General features: G+C 39.0%; 2 protein-coding genes across 2 annotated transcripts; one reads left to right on the top strand and one right to left on the bottom strand.

Annotated features, from left to right (window-relative positions):
• Positions 1-216: 216 nt before the first annotated feature.
• LOC120624206 (mediator of RNA polymerase II transcription subunit 9) lies at positions 217-1668 on the bottom strand. Its single transcript, XM_039890609.1, has 3 exons — positions 1390-1668; positions 1200-1305; positions 217-480 (listed from the first exon to the last, which is right to left on the bottom strand). The coding sequence occupies exons 1-3, from the start codon at positions 1491-1493 to the stop codon at positions 340-342; spliced, it is 351 nt and encodes a 116-aa protein (XP_039746543.1). The 5' UTR covers positions 1494-1668; the 3' UTR covers positions 217-339.
• Positions 1669-2487: 819 nt separating this feature from the next.
• On the top strand, positions 2488-20490 carry LOC120624405 (ATP-dependent RNA helicase DHX8). Its single transcript, XM_039890933.1, has 14 exons — positions 2488-2715; positions 3575-4596; positions 5524-5685; positions 6290-6394; positions 7630-7776; positions 8675-8926; positions 9676-9936; positions 10712-10959; positions 12588-13254; positions 13702-13842; positions 17746-17898; positions 18553-18878; positions 19629-19808; positions 20228-20490. Exons 1-14 carry the CDS (start codon positions 2622-2624, stop codon positions 20448-20450), a joined length of 3981 nt encoding a protein of 1326 aa, XP_039746867.1. The 5' UTR covers positions 2488-2621; the 3' UTR covers positions 20451-20490.
• Positions 20491-20823: the final 333 nt, after the last annotated feature.

Below are 20823 nucleotides of genomic sequence, written 5' to 3'. Positions count from 1 at the left end.
ATTTATGAACTTTCCCATCCAAATGCGGTAAGACCTGTTTTACTTTTGAATGTTTAACTAAAACTATAAATTATGTTTCAAAAAGTGGGTAAATCATTTTTTTATCTGTTTTTTTGCATCATCAATACCTTCTCTAAGATTTTGACTGAATTTCCTATAGAAAGACACCAGCCTATTTACTTTTTCTGGATTCATTTCTGAGAGCTTTTCCTTCCCTCTAAAAAATACAGATACTGCAAGTTGTGCAGCCCGTCTTACAGGGTAAGATTCTGCAATTTTTTGCACTAGATGTTCGTTATTGGCTAAATACCTAAATAATGTTCTTAGTGGCATTTCAAATCACTTGAATGATGTTTCAAATGAGCACATGTTTCGGTACTTTTGTAAAAGTTCTCTTTTTAGCCGCAATTGTGTTCTCAGTATCTCAAATTGCTTCAGTTGATCTTGTTTATTATATTCAATGCCCGGTAGACGTTTAATCTGAAAACAAAAGCAATGAAATTCCTTTACATGGTAGTTAACACATTGGTAGATTTACACTGGTCTCATGTACCCTGACAAAGTGAGACCACCAGTATACCAGATAACAGTTAATTAATATAATAACTTAATATTGGTAGCTGATACTTAATAAATCATATCAGCAGTATCAGCTACCAATATTAAGTACCAGTATTAAGTGTACATGACCACATTAGTTACTCTATTTGCTTGTGGATGAACAAATACTCTGGTCTGACACTGGTCCTCAATGAAATATAGGATTTTTTCTGTTATATATTTTCATACATTTTATAATTTTTAAATAATATTCGTTATTTTTGGGATATTTCGATGATTGAGTAAAAATACATTACAATTTCTTATTTTACTCAGGTGAATCTTTATTAATGTTATAAATGTGAAAATTGTGTTACTTTGTTTGGCCTTCCTTCACAAACTAAATAGGCAACCTATCTTCTTTGGTATAAGTTGGTTAAAAGGACAACGTTTTTAAGGCCTTAAAGGACTTGAGTAACATACTTTTTAACGCAGGAACCAAATGGTTCTTATGGCATTTTTAAAAACCCAAATAAATGCTGGCAGCAGCTAGTCAAAAATATGTTATATATTTAGATAGCTTTAGATAGCGAAACTCCGCAAATTTTCGTATCCTTTTCCATGGTAAATATTGGGAAAAAGAAAAAAATAAATATTACCTGCGAACGAGCAATATCAAATTTCTTCTGCAATTCTAAAACTTTCAAACTACAATCTTGTGATTCCCTCGCTTTGGCAGAATTGTCATGGAAGTCACGTTCAACACTACGTAACATAAAAAGGAACGTTGTATCAATTGGCATAAATGAGACAAAATAATCTAAAAATAAAATGAAACAATCTTTATACCTTCGTATGATTTCGTAAACAATCGGTAAAAAATCTACGTCTACTTCTTGAACAGTAAGCGGACTGAAATTGTTTTGATCAGTATGGTCGGTGTTGTTTTCCATTGTGAATGAATGTGATGTTTATTTTTAATAACATAAAATTAACTTGCCTACGTTTAACATTCACTCAAAATCCTTTTCACTAAATTCCTTGAAACTAAATAAAAAATAATCCCATTTTTACCCGATATTTGCAATAGTTTAAGGTACCTACAGATTATGGAGGGTAGAGGTAAGGAGAGTCATCTGTGTATATGAAGAAGTGTCGTCAAAATGTATTAAATTAGTATGGCGCCACATTTGCATCAGGGTAACTCTTAAAAGAAGCGCCAAATATAAATATTGTTAGAGTAGGCTTGAAAAATAAACAAGGAAGTATGGAGATACAAGGAAGTAAGGTTATATTTACCACAATATTTTGTACAACGTAAGTTGTTGAAATTCTCAATAATTAACTACTTTAGTCGATAATGACATTAAATTTTTTAACTCGGCATACTTCAATTCATCTACGATTGCTACATTCATACCATACCCTGTGCATCCACCAGCGCCATTGTGGAGGATTTTTGAACTGTTATTTAGCGCAACAACTGGACACTTTTTCAACTTTTCTCCCATATAAGATGACTCTCCTTACCTCTACCCTCCATACTACAGACTAAGACTCCATCACAGACTAATTAAAAAATATCAAACCATAGAGCGTATATTTTTTATCTAACTTATCTATGCCAGAGATGATGCTATAGCTGCATTAGAGCTTTATTAACTTTTTACCAGCTTGACGGCTCTGGTCAAGTAAGTCAGTTTGTAATGTATTTGAGGCGCATAAAGTAAAGAATAAGACAACGCAGACGAAACTTACGATACTGAAGACACGGCTTTATGCCTTAACATGATATAGGATAGACTAAAGACATACGCCTTTACTTTACGCCTTGCCTACATTGAATGTGAATAATAAGCCATGAACTGAAGCCATTGTTGTGCTGTGACATACCTTCCCTTCCCTACGGTAAAGAATTAAAAAAATATATACTTTGACATTGACAATTGACCATTTACATGAATTGACATCGCAGACCGCAGTTGACATTTCGGGAGTGTTTTTCGATGAAATAACAGCGAATCGAAACACAATTGAATTTATTTTCATTTTCAAAATATTTCTACATGCTATGACAAAATATGGACGAGGTTGCAAAATTAGAACATCTCTCCCTTGTATCCAAAATATGTACAGAATTGGACAACCATTTGGGCTTGAATGATAAAGATTTAGGTATGTCAGCTAGTTTACAAATTCTTTATTTACGAATGTTGTGTAAAAATTTCACTAATTTATCAATAAGTTTTCCTCTATCAATGTTTATGTTATTTTCCCCTTTTTTCCTTATTGCCTTTCACTATATATGTGGCCTAGATACATCGCAAATCCGCTTATTGGCTTACCGTTGATCTTAGTTTGAAACTAGCTGATACTGATTTTGTAGCATCTATTGAACAATACAAGATTCAAGTGCAGGTTCAGCCATCCTGGTCCGTACTGAATCGTTGCCTAAACTGAGTAATTCTTATCCAAGCGGTGGGTGGTATTGTCTTAAACAATACCTTCAAAGCAAAGCTTCAACCACCCCTTTAACCTAACTTTACAGTGATTTATTGCAAATAAATTAAAAAGTTTTAAAACTATATGCTATATATTGGTGACCATTTATGCTTTTTATGAGATCACACAATTCTTGTAGTGAAACTTACTATAGTCCAGATTAAATTATTGCATTGTTTTAAGAAAATTCTATTCGTAACTTCTTAAACTAATTTCAGCCATATAACCAATTAACTTAACATACCTGTGATTTATTGCAAATTAAGTAAATAATATAATCAATATATATTTGGTGACTATAGCTTTTTGAGAATTTTGGAGACTAAAAATTCTCAATATATATTATAGTATTGTTCTTAGTCGTTGCAATGTGTTATGAAATTTAATTCAATTTGATACTGGAAGAAATGTATCTTTTACAGTGTAGGAAAATAAATTATAATTGATTATTGGAGATGTGTGCTAAACAGTTGTTTATAAGAAGACTGATAATGCTGATAGACTAATTTAATCTTGTTTTCTTAATTTGCAGCTGAATTCATCATTGACTTAGCAGACAAGAATCCATCCTTTGATAACTTTAAAAATGCCCTCATTGAGAATGGGGCAGAGTTCTCGGACTCCTTTATGACAAATTTGCTTCGGATTATTCAGCATATGAAGCCAGTGGCTAATGAAAGTGACAGCATTGATACAAATAACAAATCATCGCATCCACTTGCTGTAAAGTTTCCTGGCTTGGCCATTCCAAATGATAAACCTGCCACATTCTCTACTGATGAAGAAAGTGAAGAGGAGGCAAAGGATGATAAAAAAAACAAAAGAATAACATCAAAGGAAATATTTAAAGATGAATCAAAAGCAAAAGAAAGTAATGTGGTTGATGATGCTATGGCTGCATTAGAGGCTTTAGCCCCATCCAAAAGCGGTTTATCAAAGGATGAGTCAAAACAAGATGCTAAGAAAAAAGAGCACAGTCAAGATTGTAAAGACAAAAAGGATACTACAATAGTTAAGAAAAGAAAAAGCAGAAGTAGAGATCGGAGTCAAAGTAGAGAAAGAGATAGAAGAAGTCGTAGTAGAGACAGAAAAAGAAATAGAAGGAGTCAAAGCAGAGGGAAAGATAAAGATAGGAGTCGGAGTAGAGATAGAGATAGAAGAAGGTCTAGAAGCCGTCATCGCCACAGATCAAGGTCAAGAGATAAGTCTAGGAGATCAAAGGACAGATCTAGGTCAAGAGATAGGTCTAGGAGATCAAAGGACAGATCTAGGTCAAGAGATAGAGCTAGGAGGTCTAAAGACAGATCCAGGTCAAGAGACAGATCTAGAAGGTCTAAGGACAGATTGAGAAGATCACAGTCAAGAGATAGAACCAAAAGGTCTAGATCAAGAGATAGGTATAAAGGTGGCAGGTCAAAACAGAGGAGGTCAAAATCTAGGTCATATTCTCAGGGAAGAGATGAAAGAAATAAATACAGGGATAATGATTATGAAAAGAAGCAGAGGAAAAGGAGTCCTGAAGTTGAGATCAGTGATGACCCAGAGCCTGGCAAAGTAAGTTATACAATAATTACAGCAGTCTCAATGATGATCATTGAGAGATTCTCATTCATCTCTATAGTAGAGTTTAACGTGTCCACAGTTGCAAAATGTTACAATAATTGTCAAATTACCCACCCACCCCACATGAATTGACAGGTCAATAAATAGTGACAATGAAAGGTGAAAAATTACAGTTGTTTTGGGCCAGACAAATAATACTAAATGTTTCAATCAATCGTGAGTATGGAGGGTCTGCACAGGGTATGCTCTTCTAAGCAGGCAGATTATATAAAATGGACAGATCACCAGTTCAAGTTATGAGAAACGTAATGGTTGGCATTGTAAGAGTTATAAAAATCCTATCCTTGAGTTTTTCAAACTTGTACTGCAGAGATTCTCTATTTTATATCAACTGCCTGCTTAGTAGAATTTTTTTATTAAAAACAGGTTGATGGTTTTTGCACAACATTGACTCAACACCTTTTGAAATTAAAGCATACAAATATTTCTTTATGGTGCATGAAATAATGCTCACAATTCCATGCTATAAGCATTTGAGTTGAGTCTGTTTTGTCTTGATATGGTGTGCTGATGCCATAGATCGGTTACTTTGAAATTGTTATGTCTGTATAGGTAGTTTACTTTTGTATATGACTAATGATTAATTTTTATTAAATTAAAGTAGAATTAAAGTTTGTTCTATTTTGATGCAGTGGTAGCCTAGTAAGATTTAGGCTTGCTTTTTGGGAGTACCAAGTTTGATCTGTGACTTGCTTTAATGGTGAAGGAAAATATATTGAAGAAACCTGCATGCCTGAGAGTTTTCCCAATCTCAAGTTGGCCATCATGCAGGACTATAGCCCTAATTCTCAAGACACCTGTATTTTATAGTAGGACAGTAATGGGTTGAAAATGTTGTAATCTGTATTTTTTTTTTAGATATACAGTGGACGAGTGGCTAACATAGTTCCATTCGGCTGCTTTGTACAAATGGAGGGCTTGAAGAAGAGATGGGAGGGCTTGGTGCACATCTCCCAACTCAGGTCTGAGGGGCGGGTCACCAATGTGACTGATGTTGTCTCAAGAGGGGACAAAGTCAAGGTGTGTATCACTTTTTTTTTTGTTCTACATACAGTTAAACCTTGACTGCAATGTCACATGATGGTGAGTGACGAGATTGCAGAGGGCAATTTGGTAAGGGCTGACCAGTTATAAAAACCCATAACCGTAATCGGTTTCCATGCTACTTCATACCAGAATGTTAAAACACTTGGCCTCACATCTTTGTTGTGACATCACCAGCCACAACCAAAACATGCCACCAGAGATTTATTTTTATATAATAATGGAATTTCCTTAAGCAATAATAGAGGAAAATATTTTAAATAATTCAAGGAAATTTGTGGAAACATTTTTTATATTTTTCATAAAACAAAAAGTGGTTACGTATAAGTATGGCGAGGGCAGGTTTAAATTGCGTTGCGCTTAAATCAAATTGGTTAAGGTACATTTTTTACTCATGAAATTTTTTATATATATATGTATATATAGAGATGTAACATTACATGTTATAAATAACTTTAATAAGGGTGCAGTCCACATGCATTCACCTTTACTAAACTTCTTTATACCACCATAATGTTGAATTTTATTAAGAATCCTAGTCATAATATCTTTTTTATTAAAACAATTACTCATTTCTCAGGTAAAAGTTCTGACAGTGACTGGCCAAAAAGTATCACTGACAATGAAGGATGTTTGCCAGGAATCTGGGAAGGATTTGAATCCAACATCACATGCACATCTGGAGGTAAGTAACATAAATCGGAGATAAGTAATATGAAGCATTGCTAGCCCAATGGGTAAGACATTGAGTTGACTTGGGGGGGGGGGGGGGGGGGTAAGGATTTCAAAGCCCACCATAACTAACTAACGCACTAACTTTTCTAAGTTACGTGCGTAACGTTGAAAGAAAACATTGTGTGGAAAACTGACAGTTTTCTATAATGTTCTCATTGATGTGGTGTGTGGAGTCCACCAATCTGCATTGCGCCAGCGTGGTGGACTACGGCCTTAACCCCAAAAAACTCAATATTACTTTTTAAGTTAGAAGTTAGACAGACAACTTGTAAAATATATAATTTATCTGTTAAATAAGATCTGTGTTAAATAGATCAGATGTCTTGGATTAGAGTTTGAGAAATTGGAGAATTACTAATTTCGTAATTCTCTTTGGTCTAGTCTGCCTTTGGCTGTGACTGTTAATGACGAAAACGTGTACCGATACCCCGTTAGTCCCGAGTTCAAGTCCCGTTTTTAATATTTAAATATTTATTAAACTGAGAGTTTTTAATGATTCTCTGCATTAATAAACATCTGTTTTAATAAAAAAAATTCTGTATCGTGTTATGTGAGATGATGATAACAAAAAAAAATTACCCGGCCAAGTTTGTCGTGGGCTCTTCTTAGACCAGGGCGCGTTTGGAACCCTCGTAGCTTTAGGTTTAAGTTGGCAACAGAATTATCACCATCCGATTACAATTATATAAACATACTAACTGACGCCAGCGCCATCTGTCGGGCTGATTTGAATCTAAACCATCCAGGGTGCCACCCAAAAGCATACCGAAAAATTCATTGAAATCGGTCCAGCCGTCTAGGATGAGTTCAGTGACATACACGCGCACATAAGAAATATATATATAAAGATATGTATGAACGCTTCATAAGTGCCTGTGATAGGTCTACATGAATAAAGAATTTTTGAATTGATAAATTTCTTAATGAAGGTTGCTTCGAAGCATCCGGCTCCGCTTTCATCTCTCACAAGATAGATAAATGAATGTTAAAATGTAAATTATAAATTGTTGATGTTGGGAAAGAGCAACTGCTGCTGTTTCTTGCCGGCTTCTTCTCGGTAGAATCTGCCTTCCGAACCGGTGGTAGAGTCACTACAAACAGACAGACTTGACATTTCAAAAGTACTTATATTAGGCCTACTTGAAATAAATGAATTTTGAATTTGAATTTGTTTAAATATAACAGGCTGAACGCGAAGGTCGTAATCCAGACAGGCCTCCGCCCGCAGCGACGGTTCTCGCCGGCCTACAGAGTGGCCTCGACCCTGACGAAGATTCGAGTCGGAAGAGAGTCACCAGAATCTCCAGCCCGGAGAGATGGGAGATTAAACAGGTAACTAAACAATATTGTGTAAACAAAGCGATGTGGTTCTTGCTACGTTATCTGCATTTGTGAAATACTGTGAGTTAAATCATTTTCGGTACCTATAATTTATAAAAAAATAAGAGTTATAAAAATAGAATCAAGCTTGTTAGGGTTCCGTACCCATGGGGTAAAACGGGACCCTATTACTAGAACTCCGCTGTCCGTCCGCCTGTCACAATGCTGTATCTCACGAACCGTGATAATTAGACAGGTTAAATATCCACTGATCATGTGTATTGCACTATAAAAAAAAATACTAAACAACAGAATAAAATAAATATATGTATAAGGGGGCTCCCATACAACAGACAAGGTATTTTTTACCTTTATATTGATAACTAGCGGTCTCACGCGACTTTTAAGTCTTTTTAGAACTTTCAAAGGCAAACAACTTTCTCCTACATGATTTTATCGAAACTTTAACCGTTTAAACAGCGCACGCAGCGGAAGCTCAAAGTCCCAGATTTAGAAACATTCTTCATTGGTGCTAAGCTCCTATCGGTCTAACGTGATGATATATAGTATTCCTTGATAAATGGGCTGCCCAAAAATAAAAAATAAAAATCAAATCGGACCAGTAGTTCCTGAGATCATCGCGTTGAAGTGAAAAAACAAACTCTTCACCGACCTTTTTGACGGCTGTATTTATATATATTATCACATAAAATTATTCATCAATCTTAGTACCCATAAAACAAGCTACGCTTACTTTGGTACTAGATGACGATGATTTATTTACTTAAGCTTTATATATTACTATTAGATAGTACCTTAAACCCTACGTATGCGAATCTGACTCGCATTCGGCCGGTTTATTGCTTTTAAATGTTCTTGTATTAAAAATTCTTCTGTTCTTTGCCAACAGATGATATCGTCAGGCGTGATCGACAAGAGTGAGCTGCCAGATTTCGACGAAGAAACCGGCTTGCTGCCTAAAGACGAAGACGGTGAAGCGGATATTGAGATAGAACTCGTTGAGGACGAGCCGCCATTCCTACAAGGCCACGGCAGAGCCTTGCACGATCTCTCGCCGGTGCGGATCGTGAAGAACCCGGACGGGTCACTAGCGCAAGCGGCCATGATGCAATCTGCCCTGGCCAAAGAGAGAAGGGAACAGGTCAGTGCAGAGTATCTAAATACTAAATATACTATGTGTGTATTACACATCGCCACCTAGCCCCAAAGTAAGCGTAGCTTGAGTTATGGGTACTGAGATAGCTGATGAATATTATTTTATGAATATAATACACATAAATACTTGTAATATACAGATAAACACCCAGACACTGAAAAACATTCATGTTCATCACACAAACACTCTCCAGTTGTGGGAATCGAACCCACGGCCTTGGACTCAGAAAGCAGGGTCGCTGCCCACTGCGCCACTCGGCCGTCAATCTATATTAACTAGTGGTCGCCCAGTGGTCAAGTAAAGTAAAGTAAAGTATTCACTGTAAAGTCAACATCTCCTGAGGATGCTCCGGTTTCGGAGCGAAACGTGCGTAGAGGGTACATTGTCGAAGATCTGTTTGGTGTGGAGTATAAGGATTGAAGAAATTATAAATTACACCACACAGATTCTTCTGCTTTTCCGACACATGCACAGTTCCTACGCTACGCGACGCGTATCTAAAGTGACACGAGTCACTTGATTATAATAAAGTGACACGAGTCACTTGATTATAATTTTGCCTGTGACGTGATAGGGTTGTGTCTGATTTTTTTCAGTAAAAACTACGGCTTTAATAGAGACAGTACATAATGTAGCTCTAAAGACGGTGAAGTATTATTTCGGTTTTCATTTACATGTTGTATATTAGTATGAGATACATATTTTCGTATAAAACTTTACTTTTTATTTTACAGAAAATGTTGCAAAGAGAACAAGAGATGGAAAGTCTCCCCACGGGATTGAATAAGAACTGGATCGATCCCTTACCGGAGGCGGATGGCAGGACCCTGGCCGCCAACATGAGGGGCACCGGGATAGCGCCGCAGGATCTGCCAGAGTGGAAGAAACACGTGATCGGGGGGAAAAAGTCTTCCTTCGGGAAGAAAACTAATTTGTCTCTGTTAGAACAGAGACAGTCGCTGCCCATTTATAAGCTGAGAGATGAACTTACTAAGGTTAGCCCCGTCAGCTTTTCTAACAAAAAACTTTCTTCAAGTTATCGTACAAGAAAGGTATGCTGTGACCATCCATCAGTGGCATATCATATATGCGGAAAAGCACTGCCTACCCCTAAATTTTTCATATAACTCGTATAGAAGGGGGATTATTCTATTTATCTTCCTCCTTATGCTACCCTAAAAACTGCACACGCCACTGCCATCTAAAATCGGAATAATGTGTAAGAAGTGACCCAAGACATTTATTAATTTATTTCAAATTCAAATACATTTCTTTTATGCTATTTCTATAAAGACATAATACATATGAGGGTTAATTGTCGAAGATCTGTTTAGTGTGGAGTAAAATAATTGAAGAAATTATAAATTACACCACACAGATTCTCCTGCTTTTCGCGGAGTATAGCAAATTAAGCTTAATTTTCATTATATGTAATACATAGGAATCGAGTTGAAACTGTCTTTTATACAAGTTCTGCATGCATTGCAAGTGAATTGAATGTATCTTTTATAAGAGTTCTGTATGTCTCGCATGTGATTTAATAGTCTTTTATGCAAGTTTATGTATAAGGAAAGGGCAAAAAAAAAGAAAAATAAATAGAGGGTTGTGGTTGGCTATGGAGGCGTTTAATACCGATATTTTATTGTTTTTTCAGTCGGTAAATTATTATTTAACAGTTTACTAGTTTAGACCTGTTTTACGTCTTAGAAGTTCATCCTGGGTATATAGTTAATTTTCGATTAAATTAATTATGAGTATTTCTTTCTCTAGGCGATATCCGACAACCAAATACTTATCGTGATCGGAGAAACCGGTTCTGGGAAAACAACCCAAATAACGCAGTACGTGTGCGAGTGCGGGCTGGCGGCGCGCGGCCGCGTGGCGTGCACGCAGCCGAGGCGTGTGGCCGCCATGTCAGTCGCCAAGCGAGTGGCGGAAGAGTTCGGCTGCAGGCTGGGACAGGAGGTCGGCTACACCATTCGGTTCGAAGACTGCACTAGCCCTGACACGGTCATAAAGTGAGTTTTAGGCTGTTAACTATTTAGGTCTAGCAGAGAACGCTACTAAGCAATAAAGCTGCCTTTTATATTGTACTTGTAACTTTATGTTTAAGTAATATAGGCGATCTCATTGCAACTCATAATTCAAAAAAAAAATTCAAAATTCAAAATTCTAAATTCATTTATTTCAAGTAGACCTAATATAAGCACTTTTGAAACGTCAAGTCTGTCTGTGTGTAGTGACTCTACCAACGGTTCGGAAGGCAGATTCTACCGTGAAGAAGCCGGCAAGTAACTCAGCAGTTGCTCTTTTCCAATTTCAACAATTTACATTTTACATTTTAAAATTCATTTTTCTATCTTGTGAGAGATGAAAGCGGAGCCGGATGCTTCCAAGCAACCTTGTCATTAAGAAATTCATCAATTGTATAATAACCTCGCTGTAATAAATGTGTTTTAACAAATTCTTTAAACTTGTGCATTGGCAGGTCCAAAATCACCTTAGGAATCATATTATAAAAGCGTACATAAAATACTAATACACCTACTAATACCTACTAATATTATAAATGTGAATGTATGTTTGTTTGTTACGCTTTCACGCAAAAACTACTTAACCGATCCTCATGAAACTTCGTACACATATTCTTGGAAGTGTTAGAAGTAATAGGGAATACTTTTTACCCCGACATTAAGCTCGGTTCGTTAGGGAGAGGGGATGAAAGTGTTTGACGATTTTTACCATAACTCCGACAAATTATAACCGATTTAAATAATTATTTTTGTACAATAGAGGTTATAATTTGTATTTAATTTTGTCCAAACTGTGGTTGGAGACAGAGGACAGAACTCCTCAACGGACAGCAGCAAACCCCTTATATACCCCAAGGCTTAGCGATACTGAGTACTTTAAATTTTTTTAGAACTAAATTTAATGCCACATCAAAAACAAAATCAAACGCAGACAAATTCGCGGGCAACAGCTAGTAATGAATAAGTATTAAAACATTCCAAATATTGAAAAAGAATATTTTTAAAAGAGAGACTAAGAGGCTATGGTCTCAAATTTGGATTTCAGCGTGCATCGTCTAATCCTTCCAAGCACTTTATCAGCAGTAGAGTTATACAAATGTGGAATGGCTTGCACGAAGATGTAGTGAGTGCAGAATCACTGAATCGGTTTAAGAATAGACTGGACAAACATCAAAAAGACAAGAAGTGATATAGATGCATAAGCTGAAGCTGTTTATTCTACTATATGGTGATATTAGTAATAATAAAGTCAAAGTCAAAAATATCTTTATTCAAGTAGGCCCGTAGGTGGTACTTTTAATGCGTACGCTCTTAATGAGTCCACCTTGTGGAAATTCTATAAGATATTCTGTATGAGTAAGTAGAATCTTTAGAAGTATTGCATATTTTTACTAGTCAAAATCCACGACTCTGGACCGCTTGCACCCAGCGGCTCCCCGCAACTCGTTTGATGTCGTGTGTCCACCTGGTTGTCCGGGGTTGCCACTCCAACACCTTGGAACCCCAACGTCCATCGGTTCTCCGAGCCATGTGCCACGCCATTGCCACTTCAGCTTCGCGACTCGTTGAGCTTCTGCGTTTTCTATATTTAACCATTATTTCTAATATTCCAGGTACATGACAGACGGCATGTTGCTGCGCGAATGTCTGATGGATCTTGATCTCAAAAGCTATTCCGTAATTATGTTGGACGAAGCTCACGAAAGAACAATTCACACAGACGTACTGTTCGGTCTCCTAAAGCAAGCTGTGCAAAAGAGGCCAGAATTAAAACTGATCGTCACGTCGGCTACGTTAGACGCTGTTAAATTTTCCCAGTACTTTTTCGAAGCGCCCATTTTCACCATACCCGGTAGAACGTTCCCCGTCGAAGTCCTGTACACAAAAGAGCCGGAAACTGATTATTTAGACGCTTCTTTAATCACCGTGATGCAAATACATTTGAGAGAACCACCGGGAGATATACTGCTGTTTTTGACCGGTCAAGAGGAGATCGACACGGCTTGCGAGATCCTGTACGAAAGAATGAAATCCCTCGGTCCGGATGTGCCAGAACTTATAATTTTGCCCGTTTACTCGGCTTTGCCTTCGGAAATGCAGACGAGGATTTTCGAACCGGCGCCTCCTGGGTCCAGGAAAGTGGTGATAGCCACAAATATAGCTGAAACATCGCTGACGATAGACGGGATATATTACGTTGTAGACCCAGGATTCGTGAAGCAGAAGGTTTATAATTCAAAGACAGGGATGGATTCTTTGGTCGTCACTCCAATTTCACAAGTGAGTATAAGATTTTATATATACACAGTTTTTACAATTGAATTGTGTACTCTTACCCAACTTTCTTTATCTTGGCAAAATCAGGCAAAATCAGAGGTGCAATCAAGTTTTAACCTACCTAACCTAAAATTATCTCACTTTGTCAAACGGAGAATTATTTATTTTAATTCGTTATGATGATAGTATCATCTCGCGGCGGTATTATTTGACTTTATCATTTTTCATAATTTCTTGTATACATTTAAAATTAGAATATCATGAAAATATGTTTTTTTATGTCTGTTAACTCTCCAGTGTTTTTACTTACACTTAAATAATTTAAAAGTCAATTTTTATTGCAACGGTTTCTGCTAAGTATTTATAAAATGATTTATTTCTTGTTCTGAGTCATGTTTATCTTTTAAGCAATAGTATTCTTGACTTTTTAATATTTATGCATATTTACAGGCAGCAGCAAAACAGCGAGCCGGTCGCGCCGGTCGTACCGGGCCAGGGAAGACGTACCGCCTGTACACGGAGCGCGCGTACCGGGACGAAATGCTACCCACGCCCGTACCGGAGATACAGCGTACCAACCTCGCCACCACCGTACGTTTTACCTCCAATATATTTGCATTTAAAAGTTGTTATTTTATTTATTCAAATAAAATAAAATTCGACAGGGTGGGTCAGTTCAGACAGAATAGAAAAATGGGCGAAGAATTTACTGGCTAAAGTATTTTGGCTACATATTTTTTGCTCAACTACGGCGCTAATCTTGAAATATATAGCATATTACATAGCTTGCATCTTGGCGATGTATGTAGGTTATATTTTATCCCGGAAAAGCATCCGGATAACGTATCCGGAGTATTTAAAAATATAGTTTCTGTTACCTATGCACAGTTTTAAAGCTAAACCGACCTTGGTAAAGAATGAAGATTCCATGAAGATTCTTTGCATCCTGGAGACGAGTTTAGGATTGTTATCCCGAGAAAAATACCAGTTTCCGCTGTATTTTTAAATACATTGAAAAACGCGGCAACAGCTAGTGATTTATATGGATGGAAGTGTTTAGGTTTTTTTTTAAATCCAGTACTCCCATGCCCATAAAGAGGTGTAAACTCTACAACTACAAAATTCAAATTTATCATCAAGTATAATTTTGCATTAAAGAACTAATTATATTTTCATCATCATCATCTGAACCAATTGACGTCCACTGCTGGACATAGGTCTTTTGTAGGGAGTTCAACAATGCACGGTCCTGGGCCGCTTGCCTCCAACGGCTCCCAGCTACTCTCCTGATGTCATCTGTCCACCTCGTTTGGGGCCGACCTTCGCTGCGTTTACCGGTGCGGGGTCGCCATTCCAGCACCTTAAGACCCCAACGTCCATCGGTGCCCCGCCCATTGCCACTTCAGCTTCGCAACTCGCTGAGCTATGTCGGTAACTCTAGTTCTTCTACGGATCTCCTCATTTCTGATTTGATCACGTAGAGACACTCCTAACATAGCTCTCTCCATCGCCCGCTGAGTGACTCTGAGCCTTCTTATGAGGCCCATAGTTAGCGACCATGTCTCTGATCCGTAAGTCATCACTGGCAACACGCACTGTTCGAAGACTTTAGTCTTCAGGCACTGAGGGATTTTGGACGAGAAGATGTCACGAAGTTTCCCGAACGCTGCCCATCCGAGTTGGATTCGGCGGTTTACCTCTTTCTCGAAATTGGACCTACCTAACTGGATCGTGTGTCCTAGGTATATACTCGTCTACAATTTCGAGTGCAGAGCTCCCAACAGTAATTGGGTGGAGCGGAACATGAGCGTTAGACATAATTTTCGTCTTGCTCATGTTCATACGAAGGCCCACCTGTTGAGAAACTCTGCTGAGGTCATTGAGCATCGCATTAAGGTCTTCCAGAGTCTCTGCCATTATGACTACATCGTCGGCAAACCGAAGTTGAGTGATGTACTCGCCGTTAATGTTGATGCCAAGCCCGTTCCAATCCAGAAGCTTAAAAACGTCCTCCAACGCAGCGGTAAACAGCTTCGGGGAGATAACATCTCCCTGTCGCACTCCTCGCCGCAGTTGGATCGGTTTCGTAGTCTGGTCCTGTATACGGACTGACATAGTGGCGTTTTTGTACAAACACTTCAAAACTTCGATGTACCGGTAGTCAATTCGGCACCTCTGCAGTGACCTTAACACAGCCCAGGTTTCCACCGAATCAAAGGCTTTCTCATAGTCCACAAACGCTAAGCAAAGTGGCCGGTTATACTCTTGAGTCTTCTGTATAACCTGCCGCAGCGTATAACGTATGTGGTCTATGGTACTGAAGCCCTTTCGGAAACCGGCTTGTTCAGGAGGCTGGAAGTCGTCGAACCTATTCGCGAGACGATTCGTAATGACTCTTGAGAACAACTTGTAGACATGGCTCAACAGCTAGATAGGTCTGTAGTTCTTCAGCAAGGTATTATCACCTTTTTTGAAGAACAGAACAACCACGCTCCTGTGCCATGCCTCTGGCGTTGTGCCTTGATGAATGACGGAATTGAACAACCGCTGAAGGATCGGTTTTCCACCCGCTTTCAGGAGTTCTGCTGTGATTCCGTCATCACCCGGTGCCTTGTTGTTCTTAAGTTGTTTGAGAGCCATACTAATCTCGTAAAGGCTGACGTCCGGGATATCTTCAGTGAAGTGTCGGGTCAATTTGGCTCTAGGGTCTTTAGCCAAACTTTCAACAGGCTTTTGTGTTGAGGTGTATAACTGTCCATGGAATTTCTCAACCTCACTCAGGATCTCTGGCTTAGAAGAAATGAGACTACCATTGTCAGTCTTCAGGCGAGTCTACAGGCTCTGTCCGATAGACAGATCTCTTGCGAACACTTTCGAGCCTTTGTTGCGCTCAATGGCGACTTTAATTTTCTCAGTGTTAAAGTGTCGCAAGTCTTTCGTCTGCAACTTCGAGATCTGTCTATTAATACGCCGATATTCAGACGCATCTTTTGAAGACTGTAGTCTCATTTCTTGTCTCTTCTCCATAAGCCCGAGTGTATGGGCTGAGAACTTTTTGGTTCTATGTTTACGGTGGGTCTTAAAGAACTTGGACCCAACCGTATGGACAGTTTCCACAAGCCTGTTGTTAAGATCGTCCACAGAATCGCAGTCCAGGCAATCAAACCGGTTTTGCAGCTCTAGGTGAAAGCTCTCGGGGTTTTGGATATAAGCACGAGTAGGCCGGAGTGTAGACTTTACCAGTCTGACCCTTTCCAGCTTTACATTTATATTCAATGTGCCTCTTACCATACGGTGATCGCTCCCGGTTTTCACCCTGTTGATCACAGAGACATCATTGAATATATGCCGTTTGGTCGACATGATAAAGTCGATCTCATTTCTCGTCGAACCATCGGGGCTCAGCCAGGTCCATTTCCTGTGCGGCCGCTTTTCGAAGAAGGAGTTCATCATAAAGAGGCCCTCCTTCTCCATAAAGTCGGCCAGCATTTGGCCCCGTTCGTTCCGTTGCCCATATCCAAATTGCCCCACTCTCAGCTCTGCACCACTTCGCTTGCCCAGCCTCGCGTTGAAATCCCCCATCACAACACTGTAGTAGGTTTTCGAGGCATGTATGGCTTTCGAAATATCCTCATACAATGCCTCTACTTCCTCGTCGGAGTGCGCAGTTGTGGGTGCGTAGACCTGTATAACCTTCAGGGAATACCGGTTGGTTATTCTGAGTACAAGGTACGCTACCCTGCTCGACACGCTTTCGACTCGAACAATGTTGTTGACAAGGGATTTGTGGACGATGAATCCGACACCACCTTGGGACTGTTGTTCGCCCTCCCGGTAGTAGAACAAGTTGCCGGATTTTAGGATTATCGTGTCCTCCCCCTCTCTACGGACTTCAGATAAACCCATGATACTCCAGCGCAGCTTGCTCACTGCTTCTTCCAGCTCGACTAACTTCTCATCGGTCCTCAACGTGCGTGCGTTATACGTTGCCAGGTCCAGTCGTCGGGTTTGGCAGCGGAATCTCTTCCGGAGATTCTTGACACCCCTTGCCCCGCCGTTACCATAACCGCTGCCAGAGCCAGGAATAGCGGGGCTGCCGGGGACTAGGGGCTGTGGCTTTCTTTTCTCCATTTACAAAGATTTGCCCGGTAATGACCACGCTGGGCAGGCGGGTTGGTCATCGCAGGGCTAGACTGATCGCACCGGCGTCGTTGCTGCCCGGCACCGGTCTGTGCCATTTATTCAGTCTAGCCAATTTGAAGTAGTTATACCGCCACTTGTCGGTCGCCAGAGCCTCGTCGGTTAGACGGCAGGGTGCACCACGTGCAGGTGAAGTTGGCATTTTGGGAGGCTGACTGGTACTAGCCTCCCCCTTACACCCCCTTAATTATATTTTCGGATTATACTAATTACATTATGTTTATATTATGTACATATAAAAATTTCTTGTGGATTTGATGTTTTTTTTTTTAAATCCTCTAATCTCATGCACAGGTCCTGCAGCTGAAGACCATGGGCATCAACGACTTGCTACACTTCGACTTCATGGACGCGCCGCCAGTCGAGTCCCTTATTATGGCCTTGGAACAGTTGCACTCGTTGTCTGCTCTCGACTCCGAAGGTCTACTTACTCGTCTGGGACGAAGGGTATGTTGTTTTTTTACCACTACAAGTTAGACCTCGAATGCAATCTCACCTATACAACGTGTAACCTAATTACGAAATATTTTTGAAGGGTAAAAAAGTATATTTCATAAGGACAAGGTTTAATATTTTTAAAAGGTGTTTATTTTTCAATACAAACTCGTTCATAAAAATCTCAGTGTTTAGTTATGACAACCCTATTGAAGATAAAAGACAGACACGCGCATAGAACCTACGCTACGTGAGGCGTACCTAATAAAGTCACAAGAGTCACTTGATTTTAATTTTGAGTGTGAGGTTAGTTAGGGATGTATCTAATTTCTTTCAGAAAATACTATGGCAGTGGTTTACTAAAAAAACAATAAGCGTTTCGGTTCCACAGATAAGTCTCAGAGACAGTAAAGCCTGTGAAGTAATATTTCGGTTTTCATTTACACGTTGTATATAAGAAATGCAATCTCACCTATATTCACAAACCCATTTATAAAATAAATCAAGTTCAAAACTTTTGGGTAACTAAGGCAAATTCAATTAAATAATCCTCTAACTTTTTAACCCATTAAAATATATTATTCAATTATCACATCATATTCTCTGAGAACTTTAAGTTTCCCAATAATAAAACTCGCCATTATAATATTTTCATTTGTTTCGCAGATGGCCGAATTCCCATTGGAGCCGAATCTCTCTAAGATCCTCATAATGTCGGTAGCTCTGCAGTGCTCCGACGAAATCCTCACAATAGTGTCAATGCTCAGCGTTCAGAACGTGTTCTATCGACCCAAAGACAAGCAAGCTCTAGCTGACCAGAAAAAAGCCAAGTTTAACCAGCCTGAAGGTGACCACCTCACCTTATTGGCTGTGTATAACAGTTGGAAGAACAATAAATTCTCGAACGCCTGGTGCTATGAGAACTTCGTGCAGATTAGGACGCTGAAGAGAGCGCAGGATGTGAGGAAACAACTGCTTGGCATTATGGACAGGTAAGTTACTGGCAGCGATGCCAAGTTTGGCCCAGACAACAGATCCCCGGGCTTCCCAATATGTGCTGAGGGTGGCCACTGAGGGTGTTTTGAGTGTGTGAAAATCCCACGTAACCCAAGCTTTTCCCCAGAAAGCTGGTTCACTAAGAGATCCCCCCGTAATTAAAAAAAAGGCTAGTCAAAAGTTTAGTTGTGCATAATCAAAGTAACCTCTTCTGGCCCAATATAAATTCTTAAAAAGAATACTGCAGCACTCGTGCAAAGCGTCCAATAAGAATCTAATAAAATTCGGCTTAATGAACTATGTCAAGTAAGGAAATTTACCATGTGCTTCGAAGAGGGCGTTAACCCGTTTTTTGTGACAAAACTCGTCCGGCGACCACCGCCATGCTTACTTCTGCCGCCAATTAGCATTGCTGTGTTCCGGTCTTAAATAAATAATACATATACTACGACAATGCACACATCACCATCAAGCCCCAAAGTAAGCTTAGCTTGTGTTATGGGTACTTAGGTAACTAATGAATATTTTAATGAATAATGTACATAAATACTTATAATATACATATAAACACACAGACACTGAAAAACATTCATGTTCATCACACAAGCATTTTCCAGTTGTGGGAATCGAACCCACAGCCTTTGAATAAAAAAAGCAGTCGCTGCCCACTGCGCCAATCGGCTGTCAAAACTTGGTTGATACGATGAAGAGGCTGATATTAGATATTAAAATATACACTTTTTCAGGCACAAATTAGACGTGGTCTCAGCGGGTAAGAACACCGTCCGGATACAGAAGACAATCTGCTCAGGCTTCTTCCGCAACGCCGCTAAGAAGGACCCGCAGGAGGGGTACCGAACCCTCGTGGACAGTCAAGTTGTGTACATCCACCCCTCCAGCGCACTGTTCAACAGACAGCCGGAATGGTATGTAACTATATATTTCCAAGCGCAAGCAGTTATGGTGTGTTACAGTTATTTAAAAATCCGATAGCAAAAATTAGTTTTTCCAGGATAAAAAGTATCTTATGTCCTTCTCCAGAATGCCTGCTATCTCTTTATTAAATTTCATCAAGATCGGTGCAGCATTTGAGGTGAACAAAATAAAAATAAATAAAATAAAGGTGGTGAACAAACATGTAAATAAATAAAAAGGCACACTTTTTATTTCTGTTCTTTTCAAAAAATTATTTGTCTTTACGCTCATATCCAAAATCATTTATAAAAAATGCCAATTCACGCGGTCAACACGCGGTCGGACCCGCGAGGCGGCCTTTTATAGAAGTAGTGAAATGTTATTATTATATTTTTATAGAATTTATTTTTATTCTTTGTGTTTTTTACAGGGTTATTTACCACGAGTTGGTGCAGACCACAAAGGAATACATGAGAGAAGTGACCACGATAGATCCGAAATGGCTAGTAGAGTTTGCGCCAGCCTTCTTCAAGTTCTCCGACCCCACCAAACTGTCCAAATTCAAGAAGAACCAGCGATTGGAGCCTTTGTACAATAAATATGAAGAACCGAACGCTTGGAGAATATCCAGGGTCCGAAGACGTAGGAATTAGTGTAGTATTTGATTGTTTAAATAAATTAAGTGAAAATCTGTTCAGGTATTTTATTTGATCCTGATAGTTCCAGGCTACTAAAATTGTAAAACCGGTCAGGGACGTGGCATTTTCATAAAAAATAGTATAAGCTTATAGATTATTGAAGTTAATATTTGTTCTCTATCGTAGTGTACTTTTCGAGTCATAACGCAGAAACGTTTTGACTATTATGAAACTTGCGTTAGTTTTTAAAAGCTTCATATTTCCCACAATTCTACATTTAGTTTGCCAGAACGTTTGTCAAATAAAAATTAGTAATATTCCATTTTATCTCATGCAAAATAAGGTAATTTTTGCTTTGCTAGCGCGAAAGCGCCCCATGTTTGCGAGC

Source organism: Pararge aegeria, chromosome 6 (genome assembly GCF_905163445.1).
Source record: "Pararge aegeria chromosome 6, ilParAegt1.1, whole genome shotgun sequence".
NCBI classification, from domain to species: Eukaryota; Metazoa; Arthropoda; class Insecta; order Lepidoptera; family Nymphalidae; genus Pararge; species Pararge aegeria.
This window is presented reverse-complemented; position numbering and strand designations above follow the sequence as displayed.

Excerpts from the sequence above, each read along its gene's own strand:
- LOC120624405 (XM_039890933.1), top strand. The coding sequence starts at position 2,622 with ATGGACGAGGTTGCAAAATTAGAACATCTCTCCCTTGTATCCAAAATA. Across the intron at positions 6,395-7,629 it reads CATCACATGCACATCTGGAG|GCTGAACGCGAAGGTCGTAA; the intron begins GTAAGTAACATA and ends TAAATATAACAG. Across the intron at positions 8,927-9,675 it reads CCAAAGAGAGAAGGGAACAG|AAAATGTTGCAAAGAGAACA; the intron begins GTCAGTGCAGAG and ends TTTATTTTACAG.
- LOC120624206 (XM_039890609.1), bottom strand. The coding sequence starts at position 1,493 with ATGGAAAACAACACCGACCATACTGATCAAAACAATTTCAGTCCGCTT. Across the intron at positions 1,306-1,389 it reads GTTTACGAAATCATACGAAG|TGTTGAACGTGACTTCCATG; the intron begins GTATAAAGATTG and ends TATGTTACGTAG. Across the intron at positions 481-1,199 it reads TTGATATTGCTCGTTCGCAG|ATTAAACGTCTACCGGGCAT; the intron begins GTAATATTTATT and ends TTTTGTTTTCAG.